At 46.4% G+C, this 27,974-nt stretch overlaps 1 protein-coding gene and 1 pseudogene across 1 annotated transcript in view; both read right to left on the bottom strand.

Annotated features, from left to right (window-relative positions):
• EEPD1 (endonuclease/exonuclease/phosphatase family domain containing 1) overlaps positions 1 to 27,974 on the bottom strand; it is a 179,575-nt gene that overhangs the window by 19,483 nt on the left and 132,118 nt on the right. The window contains exons 3-4 of the mRNA XM_066585616.1: positions 26,057 to 26,167; positions 13,920 to 14,054 (exon numbers count right to left, since the gene is read on the bottom strand). Of these exons, the coding sequence (XP_066441713.1) occupies positions 13,920 to 14,054; positions 26,057 to 26,167 (246 nt within the window). The remainder of the gene's footprint in view (positions 1 to 13,919; positions 14,055 to 26,056; positions 26,168 to 27,974) is intronic.
• Positions 26,182 to 27,892, bottom strand: LOC136586818 (cytochrome b-c1 complex subunit Rieske, mitochondrial pseudogene; annotated as a pseudogene).

The following is a 27,974-nucleotide window of genomic DNA, read 5'->3' on the forward strand; positions in this document are numbered from 1 at the left end:
AGCCCCACAGTGGCCCCAGTAGTAATAATGACCCCCACAGTGGCCCCAGTAGTAATAATGACCCCCACAGTAGCCCCAGTAGTAATAGCGATGCCCACAGTGCCGCCAGTAGTAAAAGCGACTCCCACATTAACAATATTAACCCCCTCAGTAGTAATAACCCCACAGTAAAATTATCCCCCTCCGCAATAATATTATCCCTCTCAGCAATATTAACCCCCCTCAGTAATAACATTATCCCTGTCAGTAAAATTACCCCCTCCCAGTAATAATAACCCCCCCCCAACCCATATACTTACCTCCTCCTTGCTGTCCACGCTGCTCCCCCTCTGCTTGCGCTGATCCCCGGGTGCATGCTGACATCACGCATATTACCTTTTTCCACAACACTTCTGCCCTATTCAGCAATTCCAGCAACCTGATTGGTTGTTTGGTGAACCAGCCAACCCAAACAACCAATCAGGTTGCTGGTATTGCTAAATAAGGCAGAAGTGCTGTGGAAAAGGTTAATATGCGCCCGGCACGCTTCCTCGCTGAGTGCGGAACTGAGCAGCTGGGGACTCAGAGGAGGATCCCGGCTGCACACTGACGTCAGAGTGTGCGCCCGGATCAGCGCCAACAGTGATTACCAGCGGGGAGCTGCGGCACCCCAGTGGCGAGCGGCCGGTGGCACGCCGTGGGTCACGGGCCTTGTGTGTGACACATGTGATCTAGAGGCTGAGTTACAGCAAATGTGGACTTCTATCAATGTTACAATCACACAAGTTTTATTCACACAACTCCTTCTAGGGGAGGGATTTTTTTTTTGATAAGGAGTATAGTATATATGAGAAGATTCATAATGGCACCTAAGAACCGCATTGATATTGCTGACACAGCGATGAAATCACTGCTTTGTACAGTTTAATCAGCTTAGATTTGGTCAAATGTGCTAGAGATCCTGATGCCTCTGTTCTCCCACCGCCGTGAAGATCACAGCCCAAGTATTACTGTGTGCAGCTGCTCGGAGACACTTAGTCGTGAGGGACACGTTAATCGTCTGGTGTCGCTGTCGTTCTCATGTTCGGTCATCTGCTACCACCGCCCGCAGTTTCTCATTTAGCACTCGTCCACTGAACAGGTATAAATCCATCTCATACGAAGGAGGATTGACATTAAGCATCCTCTAGTTTTAATAACGAGGTGCACTTTAAGGGGGTATTAGGATTTAAAAAAAAAAAGAAAAAACCCTCAAAATATATTAAAACATAAATAGAAACAGGGCTCACCTCTTTCCTGCCCCGGAGGTCCTCCGGTGCTGATGCTCCCCCAGTCCCCCAGCGGTCTCTCTTTACAAGCGGGCAGCAATGTCGTCGTACTATTTGTGCCTGCTGTCGCTAATTCGTGGCCGCAGCGGTCATGTGACTTTCTACTGAAAAACCGTCTCCCATCATCGAGCGGTGATGCTAGGCAGTTGACCGTTTCTGCCACAGACTTCCTGGAGCGGTCACATGCTGCCTGCGTATTAAAGACCAGCAGAGCCGGCACGGCATCAGTCTGTACCTCAGTCTAAGGCCTCATGTCCACGGGCAAAAGAAGAATTAAAATCCGCAGCAGATTTTAACTCTTCTCCCGCACGCGGATCCGCACCCCATAGGGATGCATTGACCACCTGCGGGGTAGATAAATACCCGCGGATGGTCAATAAAAGTGATTTTAAAAAAAATGGAGCATGAAAAAATCTGGACCATGCTCCATTTTCGTGCGGGTCTCCCGCGGGGACGGCTCCCGCGGGCTTCTACTGAAGCCTATGGAAGCCGTCCGGATCCGCGGGAGACAAAAATAGGAATTTAAAAGAATTTACTCATCCGGAGCGGACCGGAAAGGTCTTCTCTTCCTCACGGCCGGATCTTCCTTGCTTCGGCTCGGCGGATGTGCCCGGCGCATGCGCGCGGCACGTCGGTGACGTGCCGCCGGCGTGACGAGTTCATCCGCCGGCCGAAAAAGAAGATCCGGCCGTGAGGAAGAGAAGACTTTCCCGCCCGCTCCGGATGAGTAAATTCTTTTAAATTCCTATTTTCAGCGCTCATGTCCGCGGGGCAGGAGGGACCCGCTGCAGATTCTACATGGAGAATCTGCAGCGGGCCTGATTTTCCCCGTGGACATGAGGCCTTAGATTGGGGTGATTTTGCTTTACTGCTTTTACTGTTGCTTTTCCTCTTATCTGTTCTCAATTTAACAGCTGAGGTAAAAGAGACAGACTGGTTGCTAGGGATTCACTGCCTAACAACCTTTATAAGGGATTGTCAGACAACCTTCCTCCAACAACCAGGCGGTGTGGCACCACTTAGCTTCAGATCAATGACACTGATTTCCCATGAGCACAGGTTAAAAAGGCCAAGCGCCACTATTTGCTTCTATTGTCATATTAATTCACTCTTTGTAAATGCAATCTTATATAGTTATTGGGTTAAAAAAAAGACCTAACTTCATTGTGTTCAAACTTTTTATACTTAGAAACCCCAGAGGAAGACAAAAACCCACGCTTTAAATGGCATGGACCCAATTTGCCATAAAATGGACAACAATCTTTTCTAACCCTTCTAGCGTATGGACTGCATTCTACATTAATGCCAATGACCCTGTATATTGTGCTTTACAAGGAAGATATCAAACACTTCCTTCCGTCTCCCTACAGTTTTGACCATTAGCAAATCCTGGGAGAACCAGCTCTGTATCTGTTGTCCTCCACAACAAGCAGCACATTATGGATTAGAATGACTTTCGACTGCAAACAACAGGGCTCTAGATTGTGATAAGAATGGCTGCCAATGCACCCAAGAATTTGCAGATAGTGACAAAAATGTAGAGTCTTGTTGCCACTTACTACTAGACCCATCGACGTGCTGTAACTTCTCCCGCTGCACGGTCGCTCTGCTTTTTTCCAGCACAACAACTCTAATTGAAGAGAAGCAAATTGAACGCATTCAGTTTTTTGAAAACTCAATGGAGAAAAAAAAATTAAAACGTTTCAGTTTTTAATCTATTTCTTTACTCCAAAAAAAGAACAAAGAGACGGAAAAAAAAAGCCCATAAATGCAGGTGAGAACTTAAAAATGGCCTCGGACACAACTATGATACGGAGGTTGATCGCCCTTTTCCTGTAGTGCCCCGTTTTTCACTTACACCCCACTGCTACGTGATTCAGGCACTATTAGTGCACACCTCTCATTTCGATATTCTTGTGACATTCTGCTGGTTTGTACCCACCAGTTTCTTGAAATTTGAACGCTCCTAGCCATATTTGTTTTCAGCTATAGATTCCATGTAACGAACTGTGGAGTTGAGTCCCTGAATTAATGTGTCAATCTTCATATATGCATGGCTCGTCTCTCTTTTGTTTTACTATTATTATATAAAGTCCATATTATGATAGTTAGCTCACTTCTGCGCTAGGGATTGCGTTATGTGAGCAGGAAAGCTGAATCCCCTGGATCAACAGATCCGTCTCATAAAGAAACAAAACTGTGCCAAAGGGATTCCATTGACTACAACAGGGTCAGTTCACCCCCAGCCAATTTTACCAAGCAATAAAGTCCTGCATGCACAACAATCATCTGGAATCTAAGTCCTAGATCAAAAAATTAGGGGGAGATTTATGAAACTGTCTAAAAGAAAAACTGTCTTAGCACTCTATCCATATTGGATACTAAGATTATCTAAGGCTAGTATTTGTGTAATAAATAACACTCAATGATATTCGGACCATCTTAAGCCAAAGCTTGTGGCTCACCTGAACTCGCCAGGCAATTTTTGATCACATAACTAGTTATTTATTACACAAATGCTAGCCTTAGATGATCTTAGTATCCAATATGGATAGAGTGCTAAATAATCCCAGTGATCACTGTAATATACCACACTCATTATGCAACACTCAATGATATTCTGACCATCTTAGGCAAAAGCTTGGGGCTCACCTGAACTCGCCAGGCAATTTTTGATCACATAAGTTTCTTGAGCACAAAAAGTTGTCTCATTCCAAAAATAATTTACCTTCTCATGATTTCTAAACTAATTATACATCCATGCAAAACTTACACTTATTTTATTATTTGACCTCCGCGAGTGCATAGGACCTTCACAGGCATTGATATTTTCCCATCTAGAAGGTCTGGGAACAAAATGAAAAACATCGAATCTTGTAGAGCAAAAAATACTCTTCCAAATAGAACAAAAATGAAAAAAAGAATGGAGTACATTCCGATTTTCGCCTTTGAAAAAGGGAAAAATTAGCAAGAAAGTGTTTTTTGCCATTTTTGACTCATTGTTTCTTAAGAGCTATGCATCCTTTTGGGTCCATAATGTGAATAATGAGAACCATTTCTATGGAGTACACATTGATACATTCATAGCTGAGTTGGATCGCATTGATTATGAGTTATTACTGCTTAAAATATGAGTTATATTTTGCGCAATAGAATTTTTCAGCTCCTTTGACATGCAATGGTGGCAGAATGATGATAAGAGGGGCAGAATGATGATAAGAGGGGCAGTCTGAGGAGCTTAGCTGGATTCAGCACCAAAAGTTCTCCTAGTGTGTGAAGTTTCATTGCTCTAGAGTCATTGGAACTGGCTTGGCAATGGATTGAAATCGCCACTTTTTTCAGGTTGCGCGCTGTAATCACATGACAACCCCCTAGATTAAGACCTGTAGGCTGTAATCACATGACAACCCCCTAGATTAAGACCTGTAGGCTGTAATCACATGACAACCCCCTAGATTAAGACCTGTAGGCTGTAATCACATGACAACCCCCTAGATTAAGACCTGTAGGCTGTAATCACATGACAACCCCCTAGATTAAGACCTGTAGCTCGTGAACCAACGCACTTTGAAGCCTAATATTCTGGCTATCTTAGTTTAGGGTCAGGGTCTATCTTTGTGCAAAGTTTCATTGAAATCTGAGATGGTTGACCGGGAGCGTTGGTTGAACTGACACGGAATGACCCACCTAAAATTTATCAGCTCAGCATGGAAAAGCTAAAAATAGGAGAGGGAAGACCTAACCATCTCCAAGTTAGCTTATAGTAGAAGTAGTGCGTTCTAAAAAGTTTTGACATGTTATTGGGATAAGTCAAAAGTTTTGACCACAGGGGTCATATCACTAGAACGAGCCAGCTGAAGCATTTATCCAAGTGCTGTTACTGCTTGCTACCTAAAGACACACTCAACTAAAAGTCTATGGGTCCATCTTCAGCTAGTAAGCAGTGACAGCATTTGGACGAACGCTTTAGCTGGCTCGTTTTAGTGATCGGTGGGAATTTCAATAGTCGGACCCCTAGTGATCAAAACTTTAGACAAACATGTTCTGGTGATGCACGCATGATATGCGGTGAAAACACGGTTGTGGGCATAAGCCCTCAGAGAGGCAGAGTTTATTAGAAGCAAAAGGTAGTCAGAGATTTCTCAATCTGTGAGAAACTGTGTCAAAAATTGTGGAACGATTTCAGAAAAATGTTCCTCAATGTAAAATTGTGAAGACTTTGAATATCCACCATCTACAGTACATAATATCATCAAAGGATTCAGAGAATCTGGAGAAATTCATGTGTGCAAAGGGACATGGCCAACATTGGATGTAGTAGATCTATGGCCCTCAGGCAGCAAAACAGGCATAATTCTGTCAATCACTGTAGAGGAACCCTTTGAGGACCTGTCCACATAGGGTCTATTTATAATTAAAATATAACTTTTAATAGTTTTTATCTTAAAATACCATATGGCACCACAACACTAAATAGACAAAGACAAACGAATAATAGTCATGAGCTAGGGTAGACAATTCATGATCATCCACATGATCGCTACTAGCTACTATTATACCATAGGGGATATAGATTGGACTATATTGTGTAAAGTGCCAAGGTCCAAAATTCCCCTATGCATAGAGGGTACCTGAGTCAGCTCTAGTATATTAGAGGTGAGAATGGTATTTGGGTAAATTGCTCCCCCCCTTTCTATGGTCTTTAGGTGTATGAAAAGTTCATGTCCATAACCCCTCCTCGAGTATCTTTCAATAGAGGTCTTTAAATAGTTGAGCTCAGGGACCCGTACTAAGATCATACAGCCTTAACGAGCTGCTTCATCTGTCTGCTAGTAGTGCATGGATGAAAAGTTCTACTCAGATGTATAAAAAACATCAATGTAATCAGGAACTGTAGTGTTTTCACTTAATATATCATTACTGATGGCTCCAGTTTTTATTCTATATCATCATCGTCATCATCAACGCGTTTCCTCAACCCCCATATATTGGGGCTGATTCATCAGGATGAGCGGTGATGAATATCACTACCACTACGTTGCCCTAGTTATGCTGGATGAGACAGAGTGCACAAATACATAGTGCATCAACTATCTATTTACTAAGGCAAGGCTCCTACACTAGAGACTTAGGAGACTGGTCTTCGTGATTGCTATCTGGAGAGGTTTTTATAGATTGCAGCTCTAATGGAGGCTGTCCACAACCCTCATGTGTTAGCATATGTGCCGTGCTCTCACTGTGAGCTTACACGGCTTACTGACAGTCCTGGAAAGAGACCACAGGACTCATGCTTTTATTCACTAGTCCCCGCCTCCATGGGAGTGTACCTGTCAGGACCAATGGCCTATCATACAGTCACAATACCTCTCTATGTCTCTTGCACAAAATCTCACGATAGTCCCCCATTCTTGCGCATGCGCAGCGAAGTAAACATGGAACTTAGTGCCGTGCATCGAGCAAAACTTAAGCCAAATATCGGCGCATGCGGGACTTAGTACTCGGTGAAGAAAAACTCGAACTAATTATCGGCGCTTGCGCCATTTGATCGTTGCAGGTCTTAGTACTCGGCGAAGAAAAAAACGGGACTCAGTGCCGTATATCAAGCCGATTTTTGGCGCATGCGCCGATTAGTCGCTGCGGGACTTAGTACTCAGCGGGAAATAAAAGTCACGCTGAAGAGTAGAAGTTCCTGGCGCATGCGCGGACAGGAGTCTATGGGACTTAGTGTCTGTATGTGGACGGGACTGGCATAAATGTACGCCGGACGCCTGCGCAAATGCCCAATATTAGGACTCAGTTTCTGCAGTACTCCGGCTATTAGTACTCCTTTTTAATAGGGTGCTTTTTTGAGCAGCTGAGATATAGGCATAGTTTACAGTGCATTATCCCTCTATTAGACACGAGGTGCCTTAAGATATCGATAGAGAAAGGACTTTATGTTTTAGGGAGGTAATTATTGTAAATAGTAGATCTTGAATAGAGATTAGGACCACTGTTGTCAGTGAGATTCCATTACCTCTAAAGCTGAATACTTGAAAATAATTACCATAAATCCCAATAGTCCAAATGGCTACATCAGTTACTTGATTGTATAGGAGATAGATTTTAGATAACAGTACTAGATATCCACTCCAAGGTGCTGTAATCCCAATAAGCAGATATAACCGATAGAGCAGAGGTACGTATAGCTACACCTGACAGACAGTGTTATAATTCTATTTCGGCAACTCACTTGTAATTTGGAGGACGTCAGAGAAAGATAACAGAAATACAATGAATGTTGTGTTGGTAAATAGCAATCCATATCATATGTAGGAGGCAAATGATACATTTTCATTTTGGCCTTCGGGTGTACATGACTGAAGGCGATCTATCCACGCCGTTTCCTTTTGTAGCAGTTTTCTGCCTACGTTTCCCCTTCTTCCGGTAGGCCTTATTAGTTCTATGCCCTTAAATTTAACAGATGCAGGATTGTTACCGTGATGTTCCCAAACATGGGTGGCCAGGCTCGTGTGCTCATTGCGATTTATATTGCCAAGGTGCGTCAAAACTCTTCTACGGAGCTGTTGCATCGTTTTCCCCACGTAATTACGTGGGCAGGAGCAAGTGGCTACATATATCACTGCTGTAGATCTGCAGTTGATAAAGTCACGGATATGATACTCCTTTCCAGTGGTTGCACTGTAGAACATCTTACCCGTTCCATGTAGGGGCATGCAGCGCATCCTGAGCAACAGAAGAAGCCTACTGGAGGATTATTTCCAAGCCACGTAGATGATTCAAGGGTTCTTGTATAGTGGCTATGGACCAGTCTATCTTTCAAATTCCTTCCTTGTCTATAAGTGATTGAGGGTTTATCACTTAGACAGTTCACGAGATCCTTATCCCTTTGCAGGATATCCCAATATTTCTTGATCATCTTCCTGACATTATGATGTTCTACGTCATACTTGCCTATCAGGCATATTTTTTTCTCCGATGTTTTATGATGTTTCCTCTTTCTAAGCAGTAGGTCACTTCTCTCTGATTGTTTCACCGACTCCCTTGCTGCGGATATTACGTCAGGTGGGTAACCCCTCTGTTGGAACCTCATCTCCATATTGTTGGCCTTAATTTCATAGTCAATAGGGTTCGTACAGTTTCTCTTGGCCCTGAGAAACTGCCCTTTCGGGATACCCCTCTTAAATGTAAAAGGCTATTGGTTGCTGTCATTTTTCTGAAAAGAGTGCTTTCCAGCAGGCCAGATGTTGTTTTTGAGATTCGGATATCCAGAAAGGTAATGAATTCTTGATGAATTTTGCTCGTGAAGAACAGACCTAGATCATTGATGTTGAGCACTCCTACAAATTCCTTGAATTCCTCTGTGCTAACTGTCCATAAGATGAACACGTCATCAATGTAACGTATCCAGAGATCATTTTTGGAGATCCATTTGGAATGTGGCTCAGTAAAGACGTTTTTTTCCTCCCACCAGCCCAGGTAGAAATTCGCATAACTGGGGGCACAGGGGCTTCCCATAATAGTGGAAGTACTTACCGTCGAACAGGAAATAATTGTGTTTAAGCACAAAGGTAATCATTTCCACCACAAAATTATTGTGTTGTTGATAGTGGATACCTCTCTGATTGAGATAGTATTGTACAGCCCTGATTCCACCTTCATGTGGAATGGAGGTGTATAGTGCCTCTACGTCAAGACTGTCAAGCATTGCCGTCTCAGCGACACAGATGCCATCAAGGTGTCTCAGAATGTCTGTCGTGTCCTGAACATAGGATGGCAATGCTTCCACAAATGGACGGAGGATAATATCTACATATTGGCTCACATTCTGGGTGATACTATCGATCCCCGAGACTATTGGACGTCCTTTTAGAATCGTTGTACCCTTATGGATCTTATGGATAGTCATCAGTGGGGTCTTTTGATAACAGCCCATAACTGATCTTATCCCTGAGGAGTCTTAAGCACATTTCTTTATAATCCACAGTGTTCATTATCACGACGTTTCCCCCTTTGTCCGAGGGTTTGACAGTGATGTTCTTGTCTGTCTCCAAGGATCGTAGTGCTTTCTTTTGATTCGCCATAAGATTCTGATGATAGTGATTCTTTGTTCTTGACAATGAGGTCAAGTCCTCTACAACTAGGGACTCGAAAACATCAATGTAAGGGCATTGGCATTGTGGTGGACTACTGGTGCTTTTAGGTTTTAATGTTGTGAAGGGCCCTAGGCCCATCGGGTTCTGGCCTTCACGCGAGAGTTCCTCGAGGCATAATTCTGTAATGTAAATCACTGCATGGGCTCAGGAATACTTCCAGAAATCATAGTCTGTGAACAGTGCGCTGTGCAATCCACAAATGCAAGTTACAGTTATATCATGCAAAGAAAAAGCAATACATTAACCCAATCCAGAAACACTGACGTCTTCTCTGGGCCAAAGCTCATTTAAAATGGACTGAGGCAAAATGGCAAACTGTTCTGTGCTCAGAGGAATTAAAATGTGAAATTCATTTGGAAACCACAGATGCCGTGTCTTGTGGACTCAAGGGAGTAACCATCCAGCTTGTCATCAGCGCAGCCTGTATCTCTGATGGTATGGTATTACATTAGTGCCTATGGCATGGGCAGCTAACACCTCTTGAAAGATGCTATCAATGCTGAGCAGTATATAGAAATTGTAGAACCACATATGCTCCATCCAGACAACATCTCTTTCAAGGAAGGTCTTACATATCTCGGCAAGATAATACTATATCCATCACACTGCATTCATCCCAACAGCATGGCTTCCCAGAAGAAGAGCCCGGGGGCTAAACTGACCGCCTGCAGTCCGGACCTTTCACCGATAGAAAACATTTAGCACATTAAGAAACTAAAAATCCAGCATAGAAGACCCCGGACTGCTGAGGAGGTAGAATCCTCCATCAGACAAGAATGGGACAACATTCCTCTCCCAGAACTCCAGTGATCAGTATCCTCACTCCTCCGACGTTTACAGACTTATAAGGAGAAGAGGGGATGCTACACAACGGCAGACGTGACCCTGGGACAACTTTTGTGAGATGTGTTGCTGCCATCAGTTTCTAAATGAGTTAGGCCAGCTTCACACGAGCGTGACGGGCTCCGCCGCGTAATATTCCGCAGTGAAGCCCGTCACGGCGCCCCCCAGAGACCCCATACTTACCAGCAAAAGATAGCGTGAAGACGCTTCCCCGCCCACCGCCGTCGCGTCATGTGACACGCCCACCGCGTCACGACGCGCCGGCCGCGTCACATGATGCGCCACGGTAGGCGGGGAAGCGTTTTTTCACGCTATCTTCCGCTGGTTGCAGCGGGAGATAGCGTGAACGGACGGCTTCCATTGACTGCAATGGAAGCCGTCAGCGCGTACACCCGCAGCAGATAGAACATGCTGCGGGTGAGGACGGGAGATTTCACGGTGCGGAATTCCGCGGTGGAATTACGCATCGTGAGCATTGTGCTATTAGGTTCAATAGAACCTAATAGCAGGGGGCCACGCAGCGGATTTTTGCCGCAAATTTACGCGGCGTAAATCCGTTCGTGGGAAGGAGGCCTTAATGTTTTTAAAAAATGAGACGGAAAAATGTGTCCCTTCCCCCGTCTGTTATGTTCTATGTTCTACAGTAACTAAAATATGGTTATATGAGATTTGCAAATAATTACATTCTTTTTTTCTTCACATTTAATTACATTGAAATTGAGGTTGTAGTTGGAAAAATATATAAGTTAAAGGCATTACAGCAATACCCAGTGTTCTGCCAGAGATGAATAAATGCCCAGTAGGATGCCCCAGCAAATGCAAACCTCATTCTAATTAATAATTGGGAATCTTTTAGGATACCAATGAATCATTTCCCAAGTGATCTGGTGAATATGAAACATGGAAACCAGAAGACATGGACTATTAGTGTATCTAATGATATATTTGTATGCACACATCGAGAAAGTATTTCTACCCCTAAAGGGGGACTACCCACTAGCGTTTGCGAATTTGCTTTATTTTTTTTTCCAGGTGTCTATGGGGCTTTCTAATGTTAAAAACGCATCGCGGCAAAAATCGCAATTTACCGCGAAATCGCGATTTTTGTGTGATGCAATTTTAATATTAACAAGTCTAATAGACCCCTGGAGAAAAAAAAAACGCTGCGAAATTTGCAGTGAAAAGAACTGTAGTGGGTCGTCATAATGCCAGAGAGAGGGAGACAAATCACAGCAACTACCAGTGTCTTCGTGTCATGTGGTTTGGAGGGGGTGAAGATGACTCTGCAATCATCTTTGGGCAAGTATTGGATTTCATGACTGAGTTCACAAGTGAAGAAATGGGAAAAACACCAGATTTCTGTATGCCAAATGTTGGTGCTACAAAATGTATGAAACCTAAAAATATATTTGAGGATCAGCCTATAAACAGCAGCGCCCTTCTGATGGTTTCCTTATCAGGGCTCCATCGGCAGGATGCACTGGTTTCACAACAGGAAGCTCTTTTCAGATAATGAAATTCTTTATTTTAAATCACAGTATGGAGAACAATTACATTTTTATCGCCCAAACATCTTATATTTGATGCCTACTTTGCAAACAATTCATTTCCAACCTTAGCGAGCGCCTGTCAGCAGGCTCAGCCAGAGATTGTAACTCCTTGCTATCTTATCACTTCTGTGAGGTTGCGATCCTCCGGTGTGGCTTTCAGCCGCATCGGAGGATTGGCAAGTGTTTCCCATTGATTGCAATGGGAAAACTCTCATTGCATACTGTGCAATGTGTTTTCCTGTCCCATTGAAAACAATGTGAAAAGAATGCGCAAAGATAAGAGCATGCAACAAATTTCCTGCACTGCGATGCGGGAAAAAAAAAATCACTTGTATATGTGACTTGCAACAAGCAATTTTATCGCCAGTGTGAAACCAACCTTAAGGTCCATTCAGATGAGATGACTGTCAGGCACCAGACTGCCATCCCTGTGCTACACACAGGAGCAATAACCTTCAGCGAATGGGGGCGGAGCGTGCCAGAGATCGCTTCTGGCTGCCCACCTACATTTAGGCCTCATGTCCACGGGGAAAATCAGGCCAGCTACGGATTCTCCATGGAGAATCTGCAGCGGGTCCCTCCTGCCCCACGGACATGAGTGCTGAAAATAGGAATTTAAAAGAATTTACCCATCCGGAGCGGGCGGGGAAAGTCTTCTCTTCCTCACAGCCGGATCTTCTTTTTCGTCACGGCTGCGGCACGTCGCCGGCGTGCATGCGCCGGGCACATCCGCCGAGCCGAAACAAGAAAGATGCGGCCGTGAGGAAGAGAAGACCTTCCCGTTCCGCTCCGGATGGGTAAATTCTTTTAAATTCCTATTTTAGGTCTCCCGCGGATCCGGACGGCTTCCATAGGCTTCAATAGAAGCCCGCGGGAGCCGTCCCCGCGGGAGACCCGCATGAAAATGGAGCATGGTCCAGATTTTTTCATGCTCCATTTTTTTTAAAATCCCTTTTATTGACCATCCGCGGGTATTTATCTACCCGCGGGTGGTCAATGCATCCCTATGGGGTGCGGATCCGCGGGCAGGAGAAGAGTTAAAATCTGCTGCGGATTTTAATTCTTATTTTGCCTGTGGACATGAGCCCTTAGGCCTGATGTCCACGGGGACAATCAGATCCCCTGCGGATTTGTAACGTGGATTTGGGTTGCGGATGCACTGTAATTGTCTTTTATTTTTCATGCGGGAGATCAATTGAGCTTTGTGCTCTATGAGCTCCCGCATGCGTGATCCGCACTAAAATGGAGCATGTCCATTTTATTCATGCTCCAGAAATTTTTTAATTACCATCCGCGGGTATTTATCTATCCGCGGGTGGTCAATGCAGTCCTATGGGGCGCGGATCCGCGTGCGGGGAAAATGCTGCGGATTTTAATTCTTATTTTCCCCATGGACATGAGGCCTTAGAGTACCGATACATTCGCATGCGTGTGCATCTCATGCGAGTTTTGTGCGTTTCTATGAACTCCATACTTTTTAATAATACACATGAGCAATGCTGCAAAGTAAAAAAAAATTGCTGCATTTCCTGTTTTTCATTTCCCTCAAAAAGCATCGCCCATTGTTTTCCATGGGACAGACAAGCACATTGCATGCTGTGTGATGTACATGTGAGTGAGACGTGAGGTTTCCACTGAAATCAATACGCGCAGGAAATAAGCACTTTTGCATGAACACCACCTCGCATCTGCGGTAAAACGCATGGGAGAGCGCAATATGAGTCTGGGTTTCTTGGCCCAACATCACGCTCGCCCGTGTGAAGGCAGCCTTTTCACACAGGATGACCGTGGTTAGGTTTTGATGCCTGCATAAACTGAATGAAGAACGTTAAGTGAATTATCATTCATCATTCAGTTGCTGGCCATGTTTATACCGAACATTTATTGTTCAGTTTTGCGCAACCCACCGATCAATTGAATGATAATCATTCCGTGTAAAAGGGCCCCAACACTCCACAGATATTCCAAAGGTAAAGCTTCCGTTTGATCATATTTTGGATACCCTCAGTGCACCCCCCTTATACCTGCTTTAGCTCAAACACATCGGTGAAGCACTCTCTTACCTTGAAATGTGCAATGTAGGGTTGTGGATAATTGTGCTTGCCGTTGCCATTGGTCTGATTAGCTTCATATAAGCTTACATTCTTCAGTTCAATGCCGGCTGTCGTATCCCACAGAAATCCAGCAAACATTCCTTTCTGTGAAGGAGAACAACATTGATCAGACTGAATGAATAACAAGAGCCATGGTTTCTGACAAACAATATCTATTATATAAGCTCATGGGCATATGTTCAGATGAAGGCGGACGATTAGCTGTCTGACGAGGTCACAGCATGTTCATCGGTCGCATGGCCTAAAAGCAGTTCAGTCCAAATCAAGTGAATGGCACTGAGATGCCATACCAGGCACAGCCACAATACAGTGTATGGCACTGTGCTCGGTATGCAGTGAAGAGGCTGCGGTACTCACCAGAGCATCGCTGTCTGTTCAATCTGCTGATCAGCGGGGGTCCTGAGGGCAGACTACCACCAATCGACATTGATGACCTAAGGATACGTCAGTAGTGTTAGAGTACCGGAAAACCCCTTTCAGAATAAATGCACTTTGAAGTTTCACTTGGCACTGAGCTCCGAGTCACGATGGCGGGCAGCGCCGAGTTCTCCATATCCCCTCCATGAAGATGGAGAGCTCTCTCCACTTTTATGCATTTGAAGAGAGCGGTCAGTCTCCTTGCAGCAGGCGGGAGATCTTGGTGTGGCGCGTCATCGTGACTTGGAGCTCAAACTTCAAAATAACACAGCACTTCAGAATAAAACATCCATGGGGCAACAGGCATCCCTGTCCCCGTGAAACTCCTATATATTCATGTATGCGCACTCCTCTGTCCTCTTCTTCCTCCAGAAGCTGATTGGCAGGTCCTTCTATGTTACTTTGCACACAAAGAGATCTGCCAATCAGCATCTGGAGGGAGGGTGGGGGCGCTGTGCAAATCTGAATATGCATAAGCTTCCTTGGAATCATTTCCAGTACAGCCCTGCAAAGTTTCAAAAGTGAGATTTGCAAAATCACTAAACCAATCAGTACAAGTGACAGTCTGCTGAAATCAGAGTATCTGTCACTATACTCGGATACCTGCTGCCCAGCTAGCTTAGCGGACCTGACAGGTTCCCTTTAACATTAGCCTGGGCCTCCAGAATCTTTCGGTCTATTAATAAGGGACAATGGTGGATGATACAAGGTAAATCCAGAAGCCATTCTAGTATTAAAACAAACAGTTTAGCTGCTTTTGCAAGTCCATAACAGCTCCCCATCATCTGTATTCTGTTCCCCAACCTCTAGGTACACATCCACAATCTACAGGGAAGTTTTGGTGGAATCAGATGTATCTGCATGGCCTTTCATGTTGAGCTGTATCTGCTATGTGCCAAATAACATCAATATCACCTGATCCCATCCAAGGACTGCGTGCCCTTTGGAATCAGTCCCCGACGTGAACTCATCTTGTTCAATCGATGAAATTAATATTTAAACTTGCCAAAAGTAAACAGCACTTTTCATACACGTAGTCTATGTGAATCAATATTTTTCTTGGGGGGGGGGGGGGGGGGGGGGTGTAATCACAATAAGTTCAGCTTGTGAATATTCAGTTACACGATACATGCAGAGAAAAGTCCATCTCCTCCAATGTTCGGGAAAAAATAGTATACAATCAAAAATCTTTATTTCCAGATTAAACATATTCAAATATACACCCCATAAGGTCGTTATTCAGCATTTCTGATGCCGGCATTCTCATGACCCATTAATACACGGGGCTATTACCATTCAGAAGTGTTCAAATTCCCGCACTCAGGCAGTAATTTGAGTGATAATGGTCCCATGTGAACATATGCAGCGACTGAATGATAGTTGTTCAGTTGTTCAGTTAGTACATGCAGAATGTGCTGTTCGGTGAAAGCTGTAGTCGGTCACTTTTTAACATCTGTCTGTTTACTATGAATGGAGGTGGCGGGGGGGAGACGCGTGGTCTCACATGTCAATATTTTTAATACTCTGTAAATAAAGGTTTTTAATGTTACACTATTTTGCCAATCATTGCAGGATCTGGCCTTTTCTCTGCATGCATTTACACAACTCTTGGCCACGTATCCGTGCTCCGGCCGTGCAGTTGGAGGAGGTGGCGAGTTTTTTCCTATATAATTCAGTTACATGATTACTTTTTAACTTTTCCAGAGTTTCGTTGTGACATTTTTCTGAAACTTTTACTTTGAATTGAATGATTCTAGAATGATTGCTTAGTAGATATTTAGGTGTCAGACATTCTTTAATAGATCCTTTCTCTTGCAATCTTTGTCATTGGCCTTGTCTGCAATCATTGTTTTCTTTAAATACGTCCTTTACAGATTATACGGACGATGAGTGAGCTGACAGATGGGTCTAGCGTGGCTCTTAGCCACAGCTGTAAGACATGAAGAAAATGCACGACACGCGGACCCATTATATTCAGTGCGGCAGCACACATTACAGAATTATTTCACGGACTGCATGCACACGTACTGAGGTGTGGTGTGCAAGACGAGTGTTACCGGAGCCTCTCAAACACAACGTGGGCACACGGTAAGTATGCACTCGGCCTAACTTAATTCCAAATACTTAAAGGGGTTGTCCCGCGGCAGCAAGTGGTTCTATACACTTCTGTATGGCCATATTAATGCACTTTGTAATGTACATTGTGCATTAATTATGAGCCATACAGAAGTTATAAGAAATTATTCACTTACCTGCTCCGTTGCTGGCGTCCTCGTCTCCATGGTTGCCGTCTAATTTCCGCCGTCTAATGGCCAAATTAGACGCGCTTGCGCAGTCCGGGTCTTCTGCTTTTCTCAATGGGGCTCCGTGTAGCTCCGCCCCGTCACGTGCCGATTCCAGCCAATCAGGAGGCTGGAATCGGCAATGGACCGCACAGAAGCCCTGCGGTCCACCGAGGGAGAAGATGACGGCGGCCATCTTCAGCAGGTAAGTAAGAAGTCACCGGAGCGCGGGGATTCAGGTAAGCGCTGTCCGGTGTTCTTTTTTAACCCCTGCATCGGGGTTGTCTCCCGCCGAACGGGGGGGGGGGGGGGGGGGGGGGTTGAAAAAAAAAAAAAAACGCGGGACAACCCCTTTAATTTTACTTACAGGTCTGTCCATGATAAATTTATGCGTAGAAGCGTTTTCAGGAAAAGTTGTTCTGGAGATCCAATGGCCTTAGTGAGGCACTTACTATAGTAAAACATATTGTATAACTCTAGCAATATAAACTTGTACTAGTATCAACCCAGTTCAATATTTTGCATACATATCTCGTAAAGTGGGAGAAATAAATAGTGATCGGATTTTCACAGATTCTTGGTACTTTCCTTGTCACAAAGCCCTTTGTCTAGAAGGTTTAATCCCTCAGCTGACCTACAATACAACACAAATAGTAATCTCTTCATGGAAGTTTTGGAACCTTACAGAATGTTAAAGTTTGCCTTGTGCTTTTGTTGCTACAGTATCTTTAAGTTTCGACTGTACAGGGGGGCTTTGGTAATTCTTTACTCCATGTTATTGTAATGCTTGTACAAGTCTGATACTCCAAGGGTTCAAGGCAAGAATACAAAACTTATCAATACTTTTAAAAGAACATTGAGTCGAGCAGACAGGAACGCTTTTTCCATTTGTCCTCAAGCAGATGATCTGCTGCAAACTTTGTAAACTATTAAAAGAAATTATCCGCTGCCAAATGCTGAAACAATATAGTTGCTTAATCGATAATATTCTATTAAAGAGGTATTAATGACAAGCAAACTTCCTGCCAAGTTAGTGCATTCATCAACAATGCATAGATTCCATCTCATAAATGATGGCGGCTTGAAATAGCCTTGTTCGGCATTGTCTTCCCATGCAGGTTATATGCCATTCATCGCAAGTAAAAGCTTTTTATTTGATCATTCCATTGGCCCACAGTGCTGATGAAAGGAATAAATGGGGCAGATTTAATGTGCTGAGCGGACAAAGAATTAAGAAATACTGCAGCCAAGGACATCTACGACATATGAGGCCGTCTAATAGGCTTTTAATGTAGACAATGTACCATCTATTAGATGTAATCCTGGCATGTGACTCAATGTACCCTCAAAACCCGAAAAATTGGGATGTCAATCGCTGCACATATGTATGTTCTCTAGAGATGAGCGAACGTACTCGTCCGAGCTTGATACTCGTTCGAGTATTAGCGTGTTCGAGATGCTCGTTACTCGTGACGAGTACCACGCAATGTTCGGGTTACTTTCACTTTCATCTCTGAGACGTTAGCGCGCTTGTCTGGCCAATTGAAAGACAGAGAAGGCATTACAACTTCCCCCTGCGACGTTCAAGCCCTATACCACCCCCCTGCAGTGAGTGGCTGGCGAGATCAGGTGTCACCCGAGTATATAAATCGGCCCCTCCCGCGGCTCGCCACAGATGCATTCTGACATAGAGGAGGGAAAGTGCTGCTGATGCTGGAGCTGCTATAGGGAGAGTGTTAGGAGTGATTGTAGGCTTCAAGAACCCCAACGGTCCTTCTTAGGGCCACATCTGACCGTGTGCAGTACTGTGGAGGCTGCTTTTAGCAGTGTTGCACATTTTTTTTTTTTGGTATATCGGCCGTGCAGAGCATTGCGCCCTGCAGTAATACTCCAGGGACAGAAGACGTATTAATATTATTGATTGAATATAGGCAGTGGGCCTTTGCTAAAAAATTTGTGGGAAAAAAACTATTTGGCCTGCCTGTCACTGTGCTCAGTGTTCTGGGTCTGTGTGTGCTGGGTGTAGTAGTTCTACAAAATCATACGCAGCCAGCTAAGTGTTACAGCAGGCTTGCGCCAAATTATTTCCTGGCGTTCCGTAAGCGAAGTCAGCCTCCAACCACAGGCCAATAAGCGGCACATTTAATTACAGCGTTCTGTTTCTGCATTACTGGTAATACACCATGCTGTGGGGTAGGGGTAGGCCTAGAGGACGTGGGCGAGGACGAGGACGCGGAGGCCCAAGTCCGGGTGTGGGCACAGGCCGAGCTCCTGATCCAGGTGTATCGCAGCCGACTGCTGCGGGATTAGGAGAGAGGCACGTTTCTGGCATCCCCACATTCATCTCACAATTAATGGGTCCACGCGGTAGACCTTTATTAGAAAATGAGCAGTGTGAGCAGGTCCTGTCGTGGATGGCAGAAAGTGCTTCCAGCAATCTATCGACCACCCAGAGTTCTGCGCCGTCCACTGCTGCAACTCTGAATCCTCTGGCTGCTGCTCCTCCTTCCTCCCAGCCTCCTCACTCCATGAAAATGACACATTCTGAGGAGCGGGCAGACTCCCAGGAACTGTTCCCGGGCCCCTGCTTAGATTGGGCAGCAGTGGTTCCTCTCCCACCAGAGGAGTTTATCGTGACTGATGCCCAACCATTGGAAAGTTCCCGGGGTCCGGGGGATGAGGCTGGGGACTTCCGGCAACTGTCTCAAGACCTTTCAGTGGGTGAGGAGGCCGATGACGATGAGACACAGTTGTCTATCTGTGAGGTAGTAGTAAGGGCAGTAAGTCCGAGGGAGGAGCGCACAGAGGATTCAGAGGAAGAGCAGCAGGACAATGAGGTGACTGACCCCACCTGGTTTGCTACGCCTACTGAGGACAGGTCTTCAGAGGGGGAGGCAAGGGCAGCAGCAGGGCAGGTTGGAAGAGGCAGTGCGGTGGCCAGGGGTAGAGGCAGGGCCAGACCGAATAATCCACCAACTGTTTCCCAAAGCGCCCCCTCGCGCCATGCCACCCTGCAGAGGCCGAGGTGCTCAAAGGTCTGGCAGTTTTTCACTGAGAGTGCAGACGACCGACGAACAGTGGTGTGCAACCTTTGTCGCGCCAAGATCAGCCGGGGAGCCACCACCACCAGCATGCGCAGACATATGATGGCCAAGCACCCCACAAGGTGGGACGAAGGCCGTTCACCGCCTCCGGTTTGCACCGCTGCCTCTCCCCCAGTGCCCCAACCTGCCACTGAGATCCAACCCCGCTCTGAGGACACAGGCACTACCGTCTCCTGGCCTGCACCCACACCCTCACCTCCGCTGTCCTCGCCCCATCCAGCAATGTCTGTCAGTGCAGCGTCCAGCCGTCGCTAGCGCAAGTGTTTGAGCGCAAGCGTAAGTACGCCGCCACGCACCCGCACGCTCAAGCGTTAAACGTGCACATAGCCAAATTTATCAGCCTGGAGATGCTGCCGTATGGGGTTGTGGAAACGGAGTCCTTCAAAAGTATGATGGTGGCGGCGGCCCCGCGCTACTCAGTTCCCAGTCGCCACTACTTTTCCCGATGTGCCGTCCCAGCCCTGCACGACCACGTCTCCCGCAACATTGTATGCGCCCTCACCAACGCGGTTACTGCCAATGTCCACTTAACAACGGACACGTGGACAAGCACAGGCGGGCAGGACCACTACATCTCCCTGATGGCACATTGGGTGAATTTAGTGGAGGCTGGGACAGAGTCAGAGCCTGGGACCGCTCACGTCCTACCCACCCCCAGAATTGCGGGCCCCAGCTCGGTGGTGGTATCTGCGGCGGTGTATGCTTCCTCCACTAAAGCACCCTCCTCCTCCTCCTCCTCCAACGCAACCTCTGTCTCGCAATCAAGATGTGTCAGCAGCAGCAGCACGTCGCCAGCAGTCGGTGTCGCGTGGCAGCACAGCGGTGGGCAAGCATCAGCAGGCCGTGCTGAAACTACTCAGCTTAGGAGATAAGAGGCACACGGCCCACGAACTGCTGCAGGGTCTGACAGAGCAGACCAACCGCTGGCTTGCGCCGCTGAGCCTCCAACCGGGCATGGTCGTGTGTGGCAACGGCCGTAACCTGGTGGCGGCTCTGCAGCTCGGCAGCCTCACACATGTGCCATGCCTGGCCCACGTCTTTAATTTGGTGGTTCAGCGCTTTCTGAAAAGCTACCCACACTTGTCAGACCTGCTCGGAAAGGTGCGCCGGCTCTGCGCACATTTCCGCAAGTCCCACACGGACGCTGCCACCCTGCGCACCCTGCAACATCGGTTTAATCTGCCAGTGCACCGACTGCTGTGCGACGTGCCCACACGGTGGAACTCTACGCTCCACATGTTGGCCAGGCTCTATGAGCAGCGTAGAGCTATAGTGGAATACCAACTCCAACATGGGCGGCGCAGTGGGAGTCAGCCTCCTCAATTCTTTTCAGAAGAGTGGGCCTGGTTGGCAGACATCTGCTAGGTCCTTGGAAAGTTTGAGGAGTCTACGCAGGTGGTGAGCGGCGATGCTGCAATCATTAGCGTCACCATTCCTCTGCTATGCTTCTTGAGAAGTTCCCTGCAAAGCATAAAGGCAGACGCTTTGCACTCGGAAACAGAGCCGGGGGAAGACAGTATGTCGCTGGATAGTCAGAGCACCCTCCTGTCTATATCTCAGCGCGGTGAGGAGGAGGAGGAGGAGGAGGAAGATGAGGAGGAGGGGGAGGAGGAAGATGAGGAGGAGGGGGAAGAGACAGCTTGGCCCACTGCTGAGGGTACACATGCTGCTTGCCTGTCATCCTTTCAGCGTGTATGGCCTGAGGAGGAGGAGGAGGATCCTGAAAGTGATCTTCCTAGTGAGGACAGCCATGTGTTGCGTACAGGTACCCTGGCACACATGGCTGACTTCATGTTAGGATGCCTTTCTCGTGACCCTCGCGTTACACGCATTCTGGCCACTACGGATTACTGGGTGTACACACTGCTTGACCCACGGTATAAGGAGAACCTTTCCACTCTCATACCCGAAGAGGAAAGGGGTTCGAGAGTGATGCTATACCACAGGACCCTGGCGGACAAACTGATGGTAAAATTCCCATACGACAGCGCTAGTGGCTGAAGGCGCAGTTCCGAGGGCCAGGTAGCAGTGGAGGCGTGGAGATCAGGCAGCATGTACAGCACAGGCAGGGCAACACTCTCTAAGGCCCTTGACAGCTTTATGGCTCCCCAGCAAGACTGTGTCACCGCTCCCCAGTCAAGGCTGAGTCGGCGGGAGCACTGTAAAAGGATGGTGAGGGAGTACGTAGCCGATCGCACGACCGTCCTCCGTGACGCCTCTGCCCCCTACAACTACTGGGTGTCGAAGCTGGACACGTGGCCTGAACTCGCGCTGTATGCCCTGGAGGTGCTTGCTTGTCCTGCGGCTAGCGTATTGTCAGAGAGAGTGTTTAGTGTGGCTGGGGGAATCATCACGAATAAGCGTACCCGCCTGTCAACCGACAGTGCCGACAGGCTAACACTCATCAAGATGAACAAAGCCTGGATTTCCCCAGACTTCTCTTCTCCACCAGCGGACAGCAGCGATACCAAAGCAATACGTAGGCTGCACCCGCGGATGGAAGCATCGTTCTGTATCCCCATCAAAAACGGGGACCTTTTTGCTTCATCAATCTGTGTATTATATTCATCCTCCTCCTCCTGCTCCTCCTCCTGAAACCTCACGTAATCACGCCGAACGGGCAATTTTTCTTAGGCCCACAAGGCTCAGTCATATAATTTTTCTAAATAATTTTTATACGTTTCAATGCTCATTAAAGCGTTGAAACTTGCACCTGAACCAATTTTTATTTTAACTGGGCTGCCTCCAGGCCTAGTTACAAATTAAGCCACATTAACCAAAGCGATTAATGGGTTTCACCCGCCCTCTTGGTTGGGCATGGGCAATTTTTCTCAGGTACATTAGTACTGTTGGTACACCAATTTTTGGGGGCCCTCTCCTACAGTGTAATCCAATTAATTTTTTGCCCACCTGCATTACAGCTGCCGTAACATCAGCTGTGTTGGGCACTGCAATGGGATATATTTATGTACCGCCGATGGGTTCCAGGGAGCCACCCATGCTGTGGGTCCACAGGGAGTTGTAACTACATGTGTCCACTTCTAAAGAACCCCAGTCTGACTGGGGCATGCAGTGTGGGCCGAAGCCCACCTGCATTAAACATGACATTACCTCAGCTGTGATGGGCAATGCTATGGGATATATTTATGTACAGCCGGTGGGTTCCAGGGAGCCACCCATGCTGTGGGTGCACACGGAATTCCCATTGCGGAGTTGTACCTGCCTGTGACTATTTATAAAAAACCGCGGTCTGACTGGGGCATGCAGACACCTTGACAGAATGAATAGTGTGTGGCACATAGATTCCCCATTATGCCCACGTGTGCAGCTCCAGATGGAGGTGGCACAGGATTGGATTTCTCATTGCTTCTGTACAGCATTGTGGGCTATCGTCCTGCCCCTTTTAAAGAGGGTCGCTGCCTAGCCGTGCCAACCCTCTGCAGTGTGTGCCTGCTTTTCCTCTGGCAGACGCACTTATAAATGGACATGAGGGTGGCGTGGCATGAGGGCAGCTGAAGGCTGGGCAGGGACAGTTTGGTGTGCGCTGTGGACACTGGGTCGTGGGGGGGGGGGTTTGGGCAGCATGTAACCCAGGAGAAGTGGCAGCGGAGTGTCATGCAGGCAGTGATTGTGCTTTGTTGGAGGTAGTGTGGTGCTTAGCTAAGGTATGCATTGCTAATGAGGGCTTTTCAGAAGTAAAAGTTGTTGGGAGGGGGGGGGGGGGCCCACTCTTGCCGCTATTGTGGCTTAATAGTGGGACCTGGGAACTTGAGATGCAGCCCAACATGTAGCCCCTCGCCTGCCCTATCCGTTGCTGTGTCGTTCCCATCACTTTCTTGAATTTCCCAGATTTTCACAAATGGAAACCTTAGCGAGCATCGGCGATATACAAAAATGCTCGGGTCGCCCATTGACTTCAATGGGGTTCGTTACTCGAAACGAACCCTCGAGCATCGCGAAAAGTTCGTCTCGAGTAACGAGCATCCGAGCATTTTGGTGCTCGCTTTTCTCTAATGTTCTCGTCTCCCTGTTGTCCCAGCACCGTTCCCACCTCTGTTGGCTCTGTAGCGGTATGCACACAAGCTTTGCTACATGTTAGGCTAAAGGCATAAAGCCGGCAAACGTAGCTGTTAATTGTGCGACAATATAACATGTCGCTCCGTCTTTGTAACTGCTGTTTGCATGCAACAGATGCTCTCTAGTATAGGGATGAGCAATCATTAATACTACGGTGCATCCCCATACAGATTGTATCCATCAGCACTACACTGGAGATGAGCTGCAGACGGGTGAACATTTTTATGCACATATAAGGGCGCCCACCCACTGGCGTTTTTTTTTCCCTGCGAAATTCGCAGCATTTTTTTTCTGCAGGGGTCTATGGGACTTGTAATGTTAAAATCGTGATCGCGCAAAATCGCAATTTACCGCAGCGGATTAGCCGTCCCGTGTGGATGAGATTTCTGAGAAATCTCATCCACATGGCTGGCTAATCCCGAGATTAGCGGCCGCGGGCGGATCTGCTGCGGCAAATCCACCCTGTGTGAACCCAGCCTAAGGATTCTGGCTTAGTTTACAATTCCCAAACATTGTTACAAAGACCTGTATAAAGGGACGGACATTGATTTGCAGGAATGCTGCCATCCATTAGGTGGCGCTGCAGAGGTATTGTTCCATCTTCCTAATTTGTATCTTTTTAAGCAAAAACTCAGCATGGATCCTACAGAAGTAAAGCATAAATGAACAACTTACTCTTCTCTTTTTCTCAGTTTTCACACATGCGCACTATGGCCACATTTATGCATCTACAGCCCCGGTCGGACAGGGACACTTGCCTGCATGAAGGACCTATAAATGTGGTCGTAATACATTTGCGTGAAACCAGCCTTTTGGATTCAATTCTAGTTTTGGTTTAAAAAAGCTCATATAAAAGTTTACTACATGTGTGCTGTGTCATCAAGGCCTAAGGCCTCATGTCCACGGGGAAAATCAGGCCCGCTACGGATTCTCCATGGAGAATCTGCAGCGGGTCCCTCCTGCCCCGCGGACATGAGCGCTGAAAATAGGAATTTAAAAGAATTTAGTCATCCGTAGCGGGCGGGGAAAGTCTTCTCTTCCTCACGGCCGGATCTTCTTTTTCGGCCGGCGGATGAACTCGTCACGCCGGCGGCACGTCGCCGACGTGCCGCGCGCATGCGCCGGGCACATCCGCCGAGCCGAAGCAAGAAAGATCCGGCCGTGAGGAAGAGAAGACCTTCCCCGCCCGCTCCGGATGAGTACATTCTTTTAAATTCCTATTTTAGGTCTCCCGCGGATCCGGACGGCTTCCATAGGCTTCAATAGAAGCCCGCGGGAGCCGTCCCCGCGGGAGACCCGCACAAAAATGGAGCATGGTCCAGATTTTTTCATGCTCCATTTTTTTTTAAATCACTTTTATTGACCATCCGCGGGTATTTATCTACCCGCGGGTGGTCAATGCATCCCTATGGGGCGCGGATCCGCGGGCAGGAGAAGAGTTAAAATCTGCTGCGGATTTTAATTCTTCTTTTGCCCGTGGACATGAGTCCTAAAGGAGCAGACTGGTGTAGTTACCAGCAAACTCTTACATGCAAGACCAGTAGAGAACAAAGTTTTGGCTGCACACTTACCACCAAGTATGAAGGAGGCCTTCAGGTGCTTTCGCATCTGTCGGGGGGTATTTTGTGCTGAAACCTCCGAATGGCAGTTCCAGTGCAGTTATAAAACCACTAACAGGTCGTCTGTAGAGTTACCAAATCAGGTATTTTGGACCTTATTGTAGTAATGTCACAAAAATGAGTTCCAAACGATATTTAATAGGAGTGCCATTATAAGATGACCACATCCACCGTCCATACTAATAGCTATATGGCTGATGTAGAGCTGGATTTTTTTTTTTGAACGGTCATAGTTTTTACAATGGGATCATAAACATTTAGAAAACATATAACGTCTTTCTATCAGGTTGGGAATCTGATGTAAAAACATGGGTGGAGGACTCCTTTAATTAAAGAACCCAAACATAATCCCAAGCATGGATGCACGCAAATAATTACACTACTTCCAACCTAAGCTGGCTCAGTTTTACAGGACTGCGAAGAGAACAGCCGGATAACTATCCTGTGCCAAGAAATTATGAGAATAATAACACTGGAGCGCTGATTGCCAAAACAAACAAAGAGCCAACTCCCGACTCCCGTGTATCAGAGGAAATCTCCTTGAATCGAGAAACAGCAGTGGAAGCAGATATAAGAACGCTGCATACCTCGCTGGGGCTGGGGGATGGCTTCTCACAGACCACGCACTTCCACGATCCGCGGACACCTTTCCACTTGCGGATGTTGGGTAGCGATGGTTGGTTTAACTCTGAGCAGAACTGCAAATATAGAAAAAAAGAAGCTGCTAGAAGTCTTAGTCCATCAACATCCTAAATAATGTAAGCTATAGACAAATGTACATACAACATCCCACGCCCATGTACCGTCAGGGTACTTAGTGCATATACTTACCTTTACTTGGGCTCCAGCATACTTGTTATGACATGTGACACTGAAACCTACCATGTCACAGTTAACAGGCCACCACTGAGGTCCACAGCTGAGGCCACCTCAACAGCTAAGCTGCACTTGCAATTTTCTTTCCATATGCAGGGGGAGGTAATATGACACAGATGCTGCCAGGCAGAAGTGAACATCTGCTGAGCAACAAGGTTTCATTGGTCAAGGGTTTGAGCCACTCAGCTGCTGTTACCAGCCGGCTCCCAAAACTACCCAGAGCAGGGCAAGAGGCGAAGTAAACACAAATGTGGTGGGAAGCTCTCAGCCAAGCAGGGGTTAAAAGGGCACGTGTGTAAGAGTGGCCTTATAGTGGGCATAAATGAATACACAAATACACAGGTTGAAATGATTAAAACACAAAATTGTATGACAGATAAAATAAAATATGTAATAAGAACATTAGCAGGAGATTAAACAACCCCACAAGACTCAATATGAATGGAAAGTCACCATTAGTCACCCTACGAGCAGCCACCGGAGCACGCTTATCAAAACTAATGGAGAAACGAATAACAGAGGAAAAACAGGATTATTCTGTTTACCCCATCTGGAAAAGAAAAATACATATAAATTGAATAAGTTAGTAAAAAATGTTTAAAAAAGTGTCTAGTGTAGAATATTCTGTGGATAGGTCATCAACAATCAAAAAAAACAAAAACATGCTGGACAACCCCGATTACTTTAGCTGCTCTTTAGACATAAAATGTAAAATAAAGCTCTGTATAAAGTTCTGAGGAAGTAGATTTTTTTAAGCTTGATGGTTTATTAAAATGTCAGACACTAGGCTAATATTATATAAGCAAGAACAGACAACATCACATTCAGGAGTGTGAAGGGAACTAAAAGTTCAACCAACCACTACAATGTTGTCAGATAGGAACTCGTAGTATCTTGAGGTTCAGTAGCGTGGTGCACTTCCTAAGTCTATTGTGGGCATCATAGTGCAAGCCATGGCAGGGACAGTAGTACCCTCTGTCATCTCTAGTATTGACAATAGGCACGTAGCCATGACACTTGCAGACTCCGATCAGAATGACCCACTGTGGTGTCTTCACCCAGTCAAGGCCATGCTGGGAATCTCAGAACTCAGTAAAATGAACCGTATCCCTCCTGCTCAATCTCCTAGTAGGTTTTGTGATGGATGAACAGGGGATTTCTTTGGGGAATTTTGGAGAGCTTGACATTGATCTAACAAGGCCAAGATATTGGCAAAGGCGCTCATGCCAGATGTAAACTGAGAGATGATGATCTTGGCCATGTAGGTGCCTACAACAGCACTGACAATGGTGACTAGGTTGGAGCAGCCTTTTCTAGCATTGTTGGTGGAGAAAGGTGGTTTTTGTTGTCTTTAACTTCTGCACCACGGTGGGAAAATTAGGGTAATGTGAACTCTCTGCGTGAAATTCGAGGGGTGGAAAAAAGATTGATTCCAGCTGCGGTGGAAGGGTCTACTGGAGGCCTGGCCACTCTGGCTCCCCTCATTGAGGAATGGCCTTTTCACACAAAAGCAAGACTTTATAACTGTGTAGTACAGCTTTTTTCATTTTCCTCTTCTCTTTTTTTGTGAGGGCAGGTGGGGGGTGGAGGGAGTGGCTAACAATAACAGAAAACATATATACCTATAGA

Source organism: Eleutherodactylus coqui, chromosome 12, assembly GCF_035609145.1.
Source record: "Eleutherodactylus coqui strain aEleCoq1 chromosome 12, aEleCoq1.hap1, whole genome shotgun sequence".
In the NCBI taxonomy this organism is placed as follows: Eukaryota; Metazoa; Chordata; class Amphibia; order Anura; family Eleutherodactylidae; genus Eleutherodactylus; species Eleutherodactylus coqui.